Source organism: Nerophis lumbriciformis, linkage group LG13, assembly GCF_033978685.3.
Source record: "Nerophis lumbriciformis linkage group LG13, RoL_Nlum_v2.1, whole genome shotgun sequence".
NCBI classification, from domain to species: Eukaryota; Metazoa; Chordata; class Actinopteri; order Syngnathiformes; family Syngnathidae; genus Nerophis; species Nerophis lumbriciformis.
Genome location: NC_084560.2, coordinates 26,759,278 through 26,772,920, shown reverse-complemented (window position 1 = coordinate 26,772,920; position 13,643 = coordinate 26,759,278). Strand labels below are relative to the sequence as shown.

At 41.6% G+C, this 13,643-nt stretch overlaps 1 protein-coding gene across 2 annotated transcripts in view; it reads right to left on the bottom strand.

The window, feature by feature from the left end:
* LOC133613561 (anosmin-1) overlaps positions 1-13,643 on the bottom strand; it is a 242,013-nt gene that overhangs the window by 14,941 nt on the left and 213,429 nt on the right. For both annotated transcript variants that reach the window (XM_061971191.2, XM_061971192.1), the window contains 3 exons: positions 12,502-12,707; positions 8,621-8,765; positions 4,405-4,557 (listed from right to left, as the gene is read on the bottom strand). In XM_061971191.2, coding sequence (XP_061827175.1) covers positions 4,405-4,557; positions 8,621-8,765; positions 12,502-12,707 — 504 coding nt within the window. The remainder of the gene's footprint in view (positions 1-4,404; positions 4,558-8,620; positions 8,766-12,501; positions 12,708-13,643) is intronic.

The window sequence follows — 13,643 nt, the reverse complement described above, 5'->3', positions numbered from 1 at the left end:
TCTGTCAAGTATTTTTTCAGTTTCCGCGTATTTCCTGCGTTTAACAATTTTTTTGCTGATTACCTCAATGCTGCCCAACGTGACCGGCTGGCTCTCTGTGTCGCCTTGGAAACGCCAGAGACAAAAAGCATTGCTTTGCAGAACACAGCCAGGGTTTGTTAGCAACATAACTCAAATAGTTATGGAAAGATTTTGATGACATTTTTTTAGGAAATGTCCAAAAAAACAATTCCTTTAATCCAGGGGTGTCAAATGTACGGCCCGAGGGCCGGATCAGGCCCGCGAACAGGTTTTATCTGGCCCACGGGATGAGTTTGCTAAGTATAAAAATTAACCAGAATTTTTTGAGTGAAAGAAACGGCTGTCCGAAATGTGTCCACTAGATGTCGCAATTCTTTGTATCTTTGTCGATGATGCTACATATGTACAAAATAAACCACATGATGTTCGTACATCAAGCGAGGAAAATGATCAAACTACATAAATAACATCCTGTAATTTGATTTTGATATAATTTTTTATCTTGATAGATTGAAAATTAACACCAATGAGTTGACCGATTAACATTATCAAATAATTTATTTAGAACATATAAATAACGACAAATAAATTATTTACCGCAACATGTAAGTGTAAAGAAAACCCAACAACATTATGATTTGTATTATTTCAGAATGTGCTTGTTCTATTTTTTAACAAAGAAAACAATCTGAAGTTGTCTTTATTTTTAAGTTATCGTGCCGTTATTTGACCAGTCCGGCCCACTTGGGAGTAGATTTTTCTCCATGTGGCCCCCGATCTAAAATGAGTTTGACACCCCTGCTCTAATCAACTACGAACCCACTTCACTTCCTGTTTACAGCAATCCGCGCCCCCACCTTGGCGCAGAGGATTCTGGGAGATGTAGTTTATTTTCAGACCCGGAAAACGCCGGAGAAAACTACACACCAAGTTTTTGTTTGATTCCGTCAGGCGTCACGATGCTATGTTAAAAACTTTAAAACTGATATCTACAAAACCGTTACACCCCTAGTCAATAATGATCAAATCAGGGGAAAAAGTATGCATCTTTATTCATCACATTGTTAGATGTAAAAGTGATAATTATGCAACACTTAAAGTAGTAACTTAATCGCCCCTTATCCTCGCATGACAGTATTTGATTAAACGTGCAGGATATTTCAATAGACAGGCCGAAATGATTAAATGACAACTTTTCAAGTCTGAGATGATGAAGATAACTTATCTCTCGCTTCCTGCTCTATCATTTTTCAGCTCCAAAACTTTTCCATTTCGAAAGTTGTTCCCAGTTAATGAGTTGTTGACAGTTAGCTTGATGGATCTACAGAGAATTATAAAGATTCTGCTGTTTTGTTTTCGGCGGTCAGGCTGTTCGGGTTCACACTTGTTTTCTTTGCAGCCGCATTCACAGAAGAATCTCTACAAGCCAACTTTGTGCACCAAACGCACAATTTTTGCAGCATGCTAGTGAGCAGAGCGAAGTGTTTAACAGCTAAAAATCGTTCCAGATATTTCCCCAGGGACTTGGTCGAGACTTAAAGCAGAGCTAACAAAGAGTAAATAGTGGGCAGATGCACAGTCCAGCATGGACAATGGCATCGCAGATGTTTGCTATCAAAGTCAGCAAATTGTCAGTTTGCACCCCAAATGGCTGAAAAATAGGACTGCAAGTCTTCTTAGTGCAGCCCAAACTGCCATAATGGGACACATTAGTGCTCATAAATGCACTCTTGCCTCTCATGAGCTCATCATCAGCGCGGGCCTCCTCTAATGTTCCCAAATTCATTATTCATTCAACTGTGTCGCTCGAATGTGTGCAAAAAACGTGTCCGATTAATAATTGAGCGACGCTACGTTTGCCTTCCAGCGGGGGCCGGGGTTGCGGCAGGGAGATAAAAGGGGCCCTTTGAAGGCTTAGACGCAGCGCTGGCACTTGGAGCCCCTGAGCTCTTTGGAAGCAGCAGAGAGGAATTACAGGGTACCAGGAAGTAGGAGAGAGAGAGAAAATAAACAAGATATGCCGAGCCTGGCAGAGAGAGGAGTGTACGACAAGACCAGGACGTGGAAATCAGGTAGAGCAGTGTTATTCAACCACTGTGCCGCAGCACACTAGTGTGCCGTGAGATACAGCCTGGTGTGCCGTGGGAGATTATCAAATTTCACCTATTTGAGTTAAAAATATTTTTTGCAAACCAGTAATTATAGTCTGCAAATTATGTGTTGTTGTTGAGTGTCAGTGTTGTCTAGAGCTGGGCAGAGTAACCGTGTAATACTCTTCCATATCAGTAGGTGGCAGCCGGTAGCTAATTGCTTTGTAGATGTTGGAAACAGCAAGAGGCAGCGTGCAGGTAAAAAGGTGTCTAATGCTTAAACCCAAAATAAACAAAAGGTGAGTGCCCCTAAGAAAAGGCATTGACGCTTAGGGAAGGCTATGCAGAACGAAACTAAAACTGAACTGGCTACAAAGTAAACAAAAACAGAATGCTGGATGACAGCAAAGACTTACTGTGGAGCAAAGACGGCGTCCACAATGTACATCCGTACATGACATGACAATCAACAATGTCCACACAAAGAAGTGAAGTATAATTATATAGCGCTTTTCTCTAGTGACTCAAAGCGCTTATACATAGTGAAACCCAATATCTAATTTACAATTAAACCAGTGTGGGTGGCACTGGGAGCAGGTGGGTAAAGTGTCGTTACAGAAGACACAACGGCAGTGACTAGGATGGCGGAAGCGGGGATCAAACCTGGAACCCTCAAGTTGCTGTCACGGCCACTCTACCAACCGAGCTAAACCACTGAAATATTCTTGATTGCTAAAACAAAGTAGATGTGGGAAATATCGCTCAAAGGAAGACATGAAACTGCTACAGGAAAATACCAAAAAAAAAGACAAAAAGCCACCAAAATAGGAGCGCAAGACAAGAACTAAAACACTACACACAGGAAAACAGCAAAAAAGTCAAAATAAGTCACGGCGTGATGTGACAGGTCGTGACAGTACACCTACTTTGAGACAAGAGCTATAGTGATGCATGGTTGGTTATGGTTTAAATTCATATCCAACAATTGCGACAACGACTTTTTACTGTCAACTGAGTTCCGTTTTTTTAATGTTTTCTGCTGGTGGTGTGCCTCCGGATTTTTTCAACGCAAAAAATGTGCCTTGGCTCAAAAAATGTTGAAAAACACAGAGGTAGAGAACATCAATGCAGTGTTTGCTGAATCTTGAGTGGAAGTGAACCCCAGAATTGTCGCTGTCGACGCCGTCCGACTGCCTTTTGTCTGTGTGTTGCAGACAGCGATATATTATCTGATCAAGTATACGGTTCAGTTTGCTTTGGTGTTCTGGAGACAACCCAGAGGCCAAAGCTGCTTTGGATCACAATGAATGAGAGTTTAATCACGGTCCAGTTAACCTGTCCCTTCATTTTCTCCGTCACACAAACCAGATGTCGTCCGACTCCCGACTACCCGGGCCATCCTTGTGTTTACAGTAGTAGAACCGGGCTCGCCGGTGCCAAAGACGGGGGTCATCCCTCAAGTCTAATGAATGGCAGCGGCACATACTGTACACTGCAGACGGAGCCTGGAAGAGGATTTACAATGTTCTTAAACACAGTGATTCCCCCGGCCGTGATTGATCGCAGTTAGCATCACTCAGCACGCCGCGTCCAAGCCAACCTTGCGAACAGCTTTTGGACCGACTCCATCTCTTCGCCTCTCTCTCTGATTCAGCAGTTGGTGTCTCACCAGGCCTTTCCCTCAAGCCAGGCTTTGCATTCTTGACTCAGGGATGTAGAGTTTGGCTTGGCCCGTGACATATATTAGTAACAGAACATAGACCATCGAATGGAACTTGACAGGTTACCCTGAGAGCGTTGCTCTCAAGGCTTCCATATTTCCACTATGGTATTAACCGAAGTGTTGGGGAATGGACGCCACTAGGACAGGCATGCCTGCACTGCACTTTATACCACCTTGTGGCGAACCTTCCTGTTTCGTGTGACATCAGCTTCTGCAAAAACAGAATGGAACGCTTCACCGCTGAAGCGAGGATCTATTAAAGGCAGCTGTCAATAAATCCCATCGCGCAGCTCCCGCTCCGAGTGTTTATTGTTCTTTACTAAACAGTGGCTTTGCTCTGCTCTACCATGTGCAGGTTTTATGGCAATTTCACCGCCGCTCATATTACCCACACAAAGACACATTGATTCATTTAGAGCACTTACACAATCAGGTAACAGACCTATGAAAGAAATATTCTTCTATTGTTTGGGTGGCAAGAGCCAAGCATAACACATTACGATGGCATTCATCATTGAATGGGCTGCTAATGAGATTTTATTAAAGCTATAAATGCAGATTTGATTCTACCTCCACGGTTCTTCCAGTAGACACGAACTTGCAGCTGGCCATCCAGGTAGAAGGGCGTGCCCACCTCTAGAGGACCAGAAGGCCGTTTCGCTTTGGCTAAGGTCGTCCCAGACAGGGATATCTCCTCTTTCTTCCACTTGTGCACCAGTTTGACTGCGGAGGAGAAATGAGAAATGTTTGCTTCTGCAGCGTAAATACAACACTGACTGTGTCAGGGGAGCAGCACAGCGACACAAAGACAAGAGTTTCCTTGTCCAGCTACAACATGTTCTTTATGCATGAATGTGCTGTAGCTGGATGTGTACCAACAGTGCCGAGGTTAGAGGCTTGTTGTGATTTACAGTCAACATCTATACCTAAAATGTGAACCCTCGAAGCACTGAGCTAAGTCTGTGCAGTAAGCAGACTACAAGTGGCAATATTATATCGAGCGCTTACGGAGTGCAAAGAAACAGAAGGGAAATTGTCTTTAGTCACTGTCATAACAAAAATATTGTTTTTGTTACTATCACACAAAGCTTCAGTTCCCAAGCATATTCAGTCATATTCATATTTAGAATAATGTTACATTTAATATCATTAAAGTTTGTGATCCTCTATAGTGTAATCGCTCGGCTTCTTTTGCTTCCTTTACCACTGTCAATCTGTATTTACAATAGTGGTTTAGAAGTAAATTAAACAAAAAGAACAAAACCAACTGAGATTTTAAAATCCCTATTTTCATTTGTATAATGTCTAACATTCCAGTATCCTCAGTCTGCATGTATTGTTCCACTTTCCCAATTCTTGCCTTCTTTGCAAAGCCTGACCAAACTGTCATTGGCGGACTTTTCAGCCACTCTTAAAGGGGAACATTATCACCAGACCTATGTAAGCGTCAATATATACCTTGATGTTGCAGAAAAAAGACCATATATTTTTCTAATAGATTTCCGAACTCTAAATGGGTGAATTTTGGCGAATTAAACACCTTTCAAAAATTCGCTCTCGGAGCGATGACGTCACAACGTGACGTCACATCGGGAAGCAATCCGCCACTTTCTCACTTTCGTCGGTGTGTTGTCGGAGGGTGTAACAACACGAACAGGGACGGATTCAAGTTGCACCAGTGGCCCAAAGATGCGAAAGTGGCAAGAAATTGGACGAAATTTGTTCAAAATACGAGGGTGTGGGGAAAGCCGACGAAATGGTCAGTCGTTTGTTCCGCACACTTTACCGACGAAAGCTATGCTACGACAGAGATGGCAAGAATGTGTGGATATCCTGCGACACTCAAAGCAGATGCATTTCCAACGATAAAGTCAAAGAAATCTGCCGCCAGACCCCCATTGAATCTGCCGGAGTGTGTGAGCAATTCAGGGACAAAGGACCTCGGTAGTACGGCAAGCAATGGCGGCAGTTTGTTCCCGCAGACGAGCGAGCTAAACCCCCTGGATGTCTTGGCTCACACCGTCCCTTATGCCACCGAAGATGATCAAGAGAAAAATATCGACCTTAGCTTCCCTGGCCTGCTGACATCAACTCCAAAACTGGACAGATCAGCTTTCAGGAAAAGAGAGCGGATGAGGGTATGTCTACAGAATATATTAATTGATGAAAACTTTATTCATTACTCGCGGTTTTACGTAAATTATTATACATAAACTGTGTTTACCAATAATTTAGCTTAAAAACATTTATTTTTTTCAGTCATTCGAGTACATTCGGGTAGTCTTGTGTAATGCAGTATTTTGTGTCTCTTTAGGTATGATTAACCTGAGTGCTGAAATCGTGGAAAAATATATGTTCTTAGCGCGCCTGAAATGGGCTGTCTGCACTCTCAAAGTGCATGTTGTTGCCAAATGTATTTCATATGCTGTAAACCTAGTTCATAGTTGTTAGTAATTATCTTATCAGACAGTGTTAAGCCGCTGAAATCAGAGTCTGCATCCGAGCTAATGTCGCTATACCTTGCTGTTTGTTTGTATTGGCATCACTGTGTGACGTCACAGGAAAATGGACGGGTGTATATAACGATGGTTAAAATCAGGCACTTTGAAGCTTTTTTTAGGGATATTGCATGATGGGTAAAAAAAAATTTAAAAACGAAAAATAAAATAAGCCACTGGGAACTGATTTTTAATGATTTTAACCCTTCTGAAATTGTGATAATGTTCCCCTTTAATGCAATCATCAAAAGGCCAAAATATGTATCATCTCATTGACTTGTCGTGATGTCAACAATGTTTTATCTTGGAAATACAAATACAAACGCAGAAAGAAATGAACAAATTAAAAAGATGGTTTGACAAAAACAGACTATCTTTGAATCTCAGTAAAACTAAAATAATCCATCAATCAATGTTTATTTATATAGTCCTAAATCACAAATGTCTCAAAGGGCTGAAAATAATGCTATTTAGTAGCAGTAGAAGAGAAAGTCAAACACAAAATACAAATATACTGAGTAGACATTGAAAGGGTAAAAGAAAACACATTGTTGGGTGTAATAATAGATGATGAAATGAATTGGAAATCTCATGTAAAAAATATACAACATAAAGTAGCAAGAAACACGTCAATAATGAATAAAGCAAAACATGTTTTAGACCAGTGGTTCTTAACCTTGTTGGAGGTACCGAACCCCACCAGTTTCATATGCGCATTCACCGAACCCTTTAGTGAAAAAAAAATAAAAAATAAAAAAAATTTTTAATTCAAGACAAAGTTATATGTTTTTGGTAACACTTTAGTATGGGGAACATATTCTAAGTAACAAAGACTTAATTTAGAGTTTTTTGGACACTTGGGGAACATATTCTAAGTAACAAAGACTTAATTTAGAGTTATTTGGTTAGGGTTAGGGTTAGAGGGTTAGGGCCAGGGTTATGAGGGTTAGGGTTATAATAAGGCCATCCCGAATAAGGCATTAATAAGTACTTAATAATGACTAGTTCAGAGCCAATATGTTACTAATTTGCATGTTAATAAGCAACTAATTAATGGTGAATATGTTCCCCATACTAAAGTGTTATCATGTTTTTTTACTGGTGCACAAAATGAACCGTGCATGACCATCACCTTGTTCAAAGAACAAAACCAACACAGTGCATAAACTCACAACAAATTACACACCTGCAAATCAGTCTGACTTCTGCTGTTTCTGTATCTGTAATACGCAGATAGGGAGAAGTTTTTATTTACACGATGAGTCGGGTGTGTCTTGACCACCGCCGAACCCCTGAGCCCGACTCACCGAACCCCTAGGGTTCGATCGAACCCAGGTTAAGAACCACTGTTCTAGAACAAAAGTCACTTCATATTCTTTACTGCTCACTAGTGTTACCATATCTGAGTTATTGTGCAGAAATATGGGGAAACAACTACAAATGTGCGCTTCATTCACTAGCTGTGTTACAAAAAAGATCAATTAGAATAATAAATAATGTTGGATATAGAGAACATACAAACCCTTTATTTTTTAAATCATAATTATTGAAATTCAATGATTTGGTGCATTTGCAAACAGCTAAAATGATGTACAAAGCAAATTATAACCTCCTACCCAAGAATGTAAAACAATTCTTCTCAACAAAAGAGGAGAAATATAACCTTAGAGGAAAATCTAATTTAAATCATTTGTATGCTCGTACAGCACTTAAAACCTTCAGCATATCCGCATGTGGAATTAAATTATGGAATGGATTAACCAAAGAAATCAAACAAAGCACCAATATGATTCAGTTTAAGAGACTGTTCAAACTACAAGTGTTCACAAAGTACACAGAACAAGAATTATGATGAACATCTTGAACCCTTTTTTTTTTTTATTGAGACAAAGATTATTTATGTATTTAATATTTGTTTGCTTACTATGGTATATTATTTATTTATTTGTTCACTGTTATTTTACAGAGAACAAGGACATTGGATACAATTGCTATGGAATGAAAAGGGGTAGGATTAAATAAGCGCTGCTTCTTCCTACGGACATGCTGTAATGAAACAACTGGAAATGTGTGATGCATCACATTGTATGGGATGCATGTTCCAAATAAACTGAAACTGAACTGAACTGAAATACTTTGTTCCAAACTATTGGATCATTTGTTGATTTTTGCCATGACAGTAAGTTGATCAACTTTTCCGAAAAACACTCAAAAGTTTAATTTTATTGAGAGTCATACATTAGCAGCTGAAGGAATGAGTAACTATTATCCAAACTTGTTGTGTTTACCTGATTCGGAATTCTGGTTGGTGCTGAATTGCAGCAGGGCCTTGGGACTCTTCAGTCGCACCTGTCCCCAGTACGTCACAGCCTGCAGCTCCGCCGTGTAGCTGCTGTTCGCTTGCAAGGCCTCCAGGTCCACCCATGTCTGAGCCTTCAGCAACAGAAACATGTCAGAGGTTGGCATTTGCACAATATCACTTGTCACCATCCCAGCACCAAGCTCAGCTTCTGCCAATCGAAGCCTACAGGAAAAGCCCTGCTTATGAGGAACACATGTAGAGCTGAGGAAGAGGTATTGTGGTGAAGAGATAGCCTTTGGGGCCCCAAGCAAAGGGAGCCGTGTTGTCACAGCCTCCCAGGGTTTCCTCCCCCGAGTTGGACTCCTTACATTCCACCAACAGTGTGAGTCCTTGATGAGCTCCTGTTATTGACTGTGCGTGTTTTGACATTCTTCGACCAGCAGGGTGCTTTGAAAGCCCCAAGGTGCCAAAGTGGAAAGCAGTAGTACATGTGTCAATATGGTGTCTGGTGTCTTTGCTCTCTGTGCCACATCTGCTCTTCATTTTTTAAAACTAATTCAGGAGAACACTCTCCGCAGGTGTGTGCGGACTGTCTAGACAAGCAGTCTTTCTGCTCGCGTCCCTAATGAAATCATTTTCACAGATAGCAAGCCCCAGGTATGCAATTCCGTACGTACATGCTAAAGGATTTATGATTCTTCAGAATCACTACATCTTATTACATTTATAGGATTTACACTACATTGCCTAAAGTATTTGGCCACCCATCCAAATGATGACAATCGGGTATCCTAATCACTTGGCCTGGTGTTTAAAATCAAGCACTTAGGCATGGAAACTGTTTCTACAAACATTTGTGAAAGAATGGGCCGCTCTCAGTAATTTTCAGCATCGAACTGTCATAGGATGCCACCTAAAATTTCCTCGCTCCTAAATATTCCAAAGTCAACTTTATTATAAGAAAAGTGAGGAGTTTGGGAACAACAGCAACTCAGCCACCAAGTGGTAGGCCACATAAACTGACAAAGAGGGGTCAGCGGATGCTGAAGAGCATAGTGCAAAGACTTTCTGCACAGTCAGTTGCTACAGAGCTCCAAACTTCATGTGTCCTTCCGATTAACCCACGTAACCTAACCCCTAATTCGCAGAGAGCTTCATGGAATGTGTTTCCATGGCCGAGCAGCTGCATCTAAGCCATACATCATCAAGTCCAATGCAAAGCGTGGGATGCAGTGGTGTAAAGTGCGTCGCCACTGGACTCTAGAGCAGTGGAGATGCCTTCTCTGGACTGATGAGTCACGCTTTTCCATCTGGCAATCTGATGGACGAGTCTGGGTTTGGAGGTTGCCAGGAGAACGCTACATTTCGGACTGCATTGTGCCGAGTGTGAAATTTGGTGGAGGAGGAATTATGGTGTGGGGTTGTTTTTCAGGAGTTGGGCTTGGCCCCTTAGTTCCAGTGAAAGGAACTTTGAATGCTCCAGGATACCAAAATATTTTGGACAATTCCTTGGGATGGCACTTCAAGTTCAAGGATGGCACTTCAAGTTCATATGTGAGTAAAGGCAGGTGGCCGAATACTTTTGGCAATATAGTGTATAAGCAATCATTGTGCTTGTATTTCACTCGTTAACAGGTTGGTGACAATCCAATCTGTTGTTGCAAACTAAGACGGGGTCCTAACATTAGCTTACCAGAATTCTCCACACTGCATTTCGCAGGCTGTATAAACGTCAGAGAGAATAAGTAATACTGCATGTTGCCAAGAATTTATAGTTCTCATTTACTGGTCTCAAGACCGATTTCATATACAGTATAGTATCAAAGTTGTAAATTATAAGCGATAGGGTAGGCTGGGAGAACATGTACTGTAACATTAGAAGAGGATGTCTTTAGTTTGGGAGAACATTTTTTTAATAGGATGCCTGGAAGAAAAAAAGCTAAGGACGAGACCTGAAGACTTCAGGGGAGGCAAAGCAGTCTAGGAGGGGGCATTTTTCAAACCTGATAAGCTGACTTCAATTATCCTAAAGGCAAATTAATTGCTTTTTAATTTCTAATGAGTAAACAGAGCCTGGGCTGAGCAGAAAACTCCTGAAAAAGCACTTTTCGAGGAGTCATGGAGGCCTTATACATATTAAGTGGAGGCTTTATGTGCCATACTTGTGAAACCCCGAGACTAGACTTTTAGCATAAGCCTTACAATGATCTGTGCCTAAAATGTAGTACGGTAATAAGGAGTGCTTGACAGATTAGGCACCTATAATTATCAGGCTGATATGAGAAATAAAAACGTCACACCGATAAATAGCTGGGGCGAGATTACCCATACTGTGCTGTACGTGGGTTAGGGTGAGCACTCCTTTCCTCCCACTTGCCTTGCGGCAATGTTATGTAATGCAGTGTTTTTCAACCACTGTGCCGCAGCACACTAGTGTACCGTGAGATATTGTCTGGTGTGCCGTGGGAGATTATGTAATTTCACCTAATTGGGTTAAAAATATTTTTTGCAAACCAGTACCGGTAATTATAATCCGTAAATGTGCCGTTGTTGAGTGTCTGTGCTGTCTAGAGCTCGGCAGAGTAACCGTGTAATACTCTTCCATATCAGTAGGTGGCAGCAGGTAGCTAATTGCTTTGTAGATGTCGGGAACGACGACAACGGTTTGCAGGTAAAAAAGGTGTCTAATGCTTAAACCAAAAATAAACAAACGGCGAGTGCCGCTAAGAAAAGTCATTGAGGCATAGGGATGGCTATGCAAAACTAAAACTGAACTGGCTGCAAAGTAAACAAAAACAGAATGCTGGACGACAGCAAAGACTTACAGCGTGTGGAGCAGCAGACGGCGTCCACAAAGTACATCCGTACATGACATGACAATCAACAACAAAATAGGAGCGTAAGACAAGAACTAAAACACTACACACAGGAAAACACCTAAACACTCAAAATAAGTCACTGAGTGATGTGACAGGTGGTGACAGTACATCTACTTTGAGACAAGAGCTATAGTGATGCATGCTTGGTTATGGTTGGAATTCATATCAAACAATTTTGAGAACGACTTTTTATTGTCAATATCGGCTGCTGGGTATTATTTTTTAATGTTTTCTGCTGGTGGTGTGCCTCAGAATTTTTTCAATGAAAAAAATGTGCCTCGGCTCAGAAAAGGTTGAAAAACACTGATGTAATGTAACCTCATCTAAATCAAATACATATTAGATACAAATGAGATATTGGAAGAAGCAGGAAGTTATATCGGTATCATCTTGAAAAAATGTTCTGCATCCCTGGAGCTAATCAATGAAGATGACCTAACTTCTCACCATAGAGCTTCTCATTGTCTGCTTTGACTATCCATACCGATGAACAAGCACTAATGCCAATCATCGCCTCTTAAAATAATAATATCTGTTTATAATTTGTACTCATTTGTAAGTACGAATAAAATTATGACATGTGATCACAGATGCAAGAACTGACACCAATAATGTTTTTTTAATTTTCCCATAGCTGTGAAAGGGATCGTTGCCAGTAGACATAAATAAAGCCTCAGGCAGTTTTAGCCTGCCTGTTGCTCCCTTTACTTGAAGTAAATAATGACCTATATCTAATATCATTGTGGAAATATTGTAAGCAACACAATTAATGTGTCTTCCTTCAAAGCATAACTGGGTTGAAGGGTTCTTCAATCAGTCCGAGGAACAACAAACAGAATATTTGAATCAGCTTGTGATTGATGGCCTTGTATGGAGTCGGAATATTTGCGACTCTGGAGAACCCTGAGGGGTGGATACTGAGATAATGTCGGGAAGCGAAAAAAAACGACAGAACGAAAGAGACTCGAGACTGGGAGGGAGCATTTACCCCGTTGGTGGTCTTTCTCCTTCTCTTCTTGGATGAAACCATTGACTTGGTGGGCACGGTCCAGCTCCAGAACACTTTGTAGTGATGAATGGGGATGTCGGGCTCCTCTGGCAAGGTCCAATTGAGACGAGCTGTCACCAGTCCTTCATCCCCCTGCGTCACGTTGGTGACACGCAGACTGCTTGGGCGTGGTGGGGCAGACGGATCTGAAGAAAAAAGAAAGAACGCTGTCACTGGTGACAAATCTCACACATCTGCAAATATTTAAGACAAGAAGGGGTTTCTCGGTCTAATTTAAGGTGGAGCAGATTTCTGGCCAAAACGCCTTTCACCACTTCAGGGTCTGCGCTTCAGCGGAGAATGGGAACCAGTATGACACTGTGTGAAGTAATTAGTTGTCCGCTGACACCTCCACTGCGAGATGTTATGACAGGTGTCATGTCACAGCTATGACAGCGTTCCAGCGGGAGCCCAAAAAAGGTGTCAGGGGTTAGCAAACGCACGCTGCTTCGCTTTGGCATGACCATTCCAGCACTTTGAAAAATGTGTGACCGGAGTACAAGCTGGCACTTCATTCTGCTGCTGCTGGCTTCCGATGTCAACCTTCTACAGGCACTAGCCAGGCACAAGAGGAGAGGGATAATGAGAAAATAATTCACATTAGAGTAGAGTTTTACGTTATACCGGTATTAGTATAGTACTGCGATACTAATGAATCATTTTCGGTACTATACCGTCTCTGATACCGGTCCCGCACCACCCCCCCGCGTCAACATTGCTGGTTTACAAGCAGACGAGCATGTTCGGCGGCACACAATCACGGAGTATTTACAAACAGACAGTGTGTAGACAGAAAAGGGAGAACGGACGCATTTTGGCTTAAAAACTAACGATAAAGGTGAAGTTATAACACTGAAACGCCCTCAGGAAGATGTCTTTAAGACATTGCTAGCTAGCTAGCGGCTAAAGTCCAGCCCCAGTCTGCAGTGTTTCAGCTACTTCTAAATCACTAATCCTCGCCTCCATGGCGACAAATAAAGTACGTTTCTTACAAGTATCATCCCTGCAGGACGAGGAATGGCTAAACATGCTTCACTACACACCGTAGCTCACCGGCGTCAAAATGTAAACAAACGCCATTG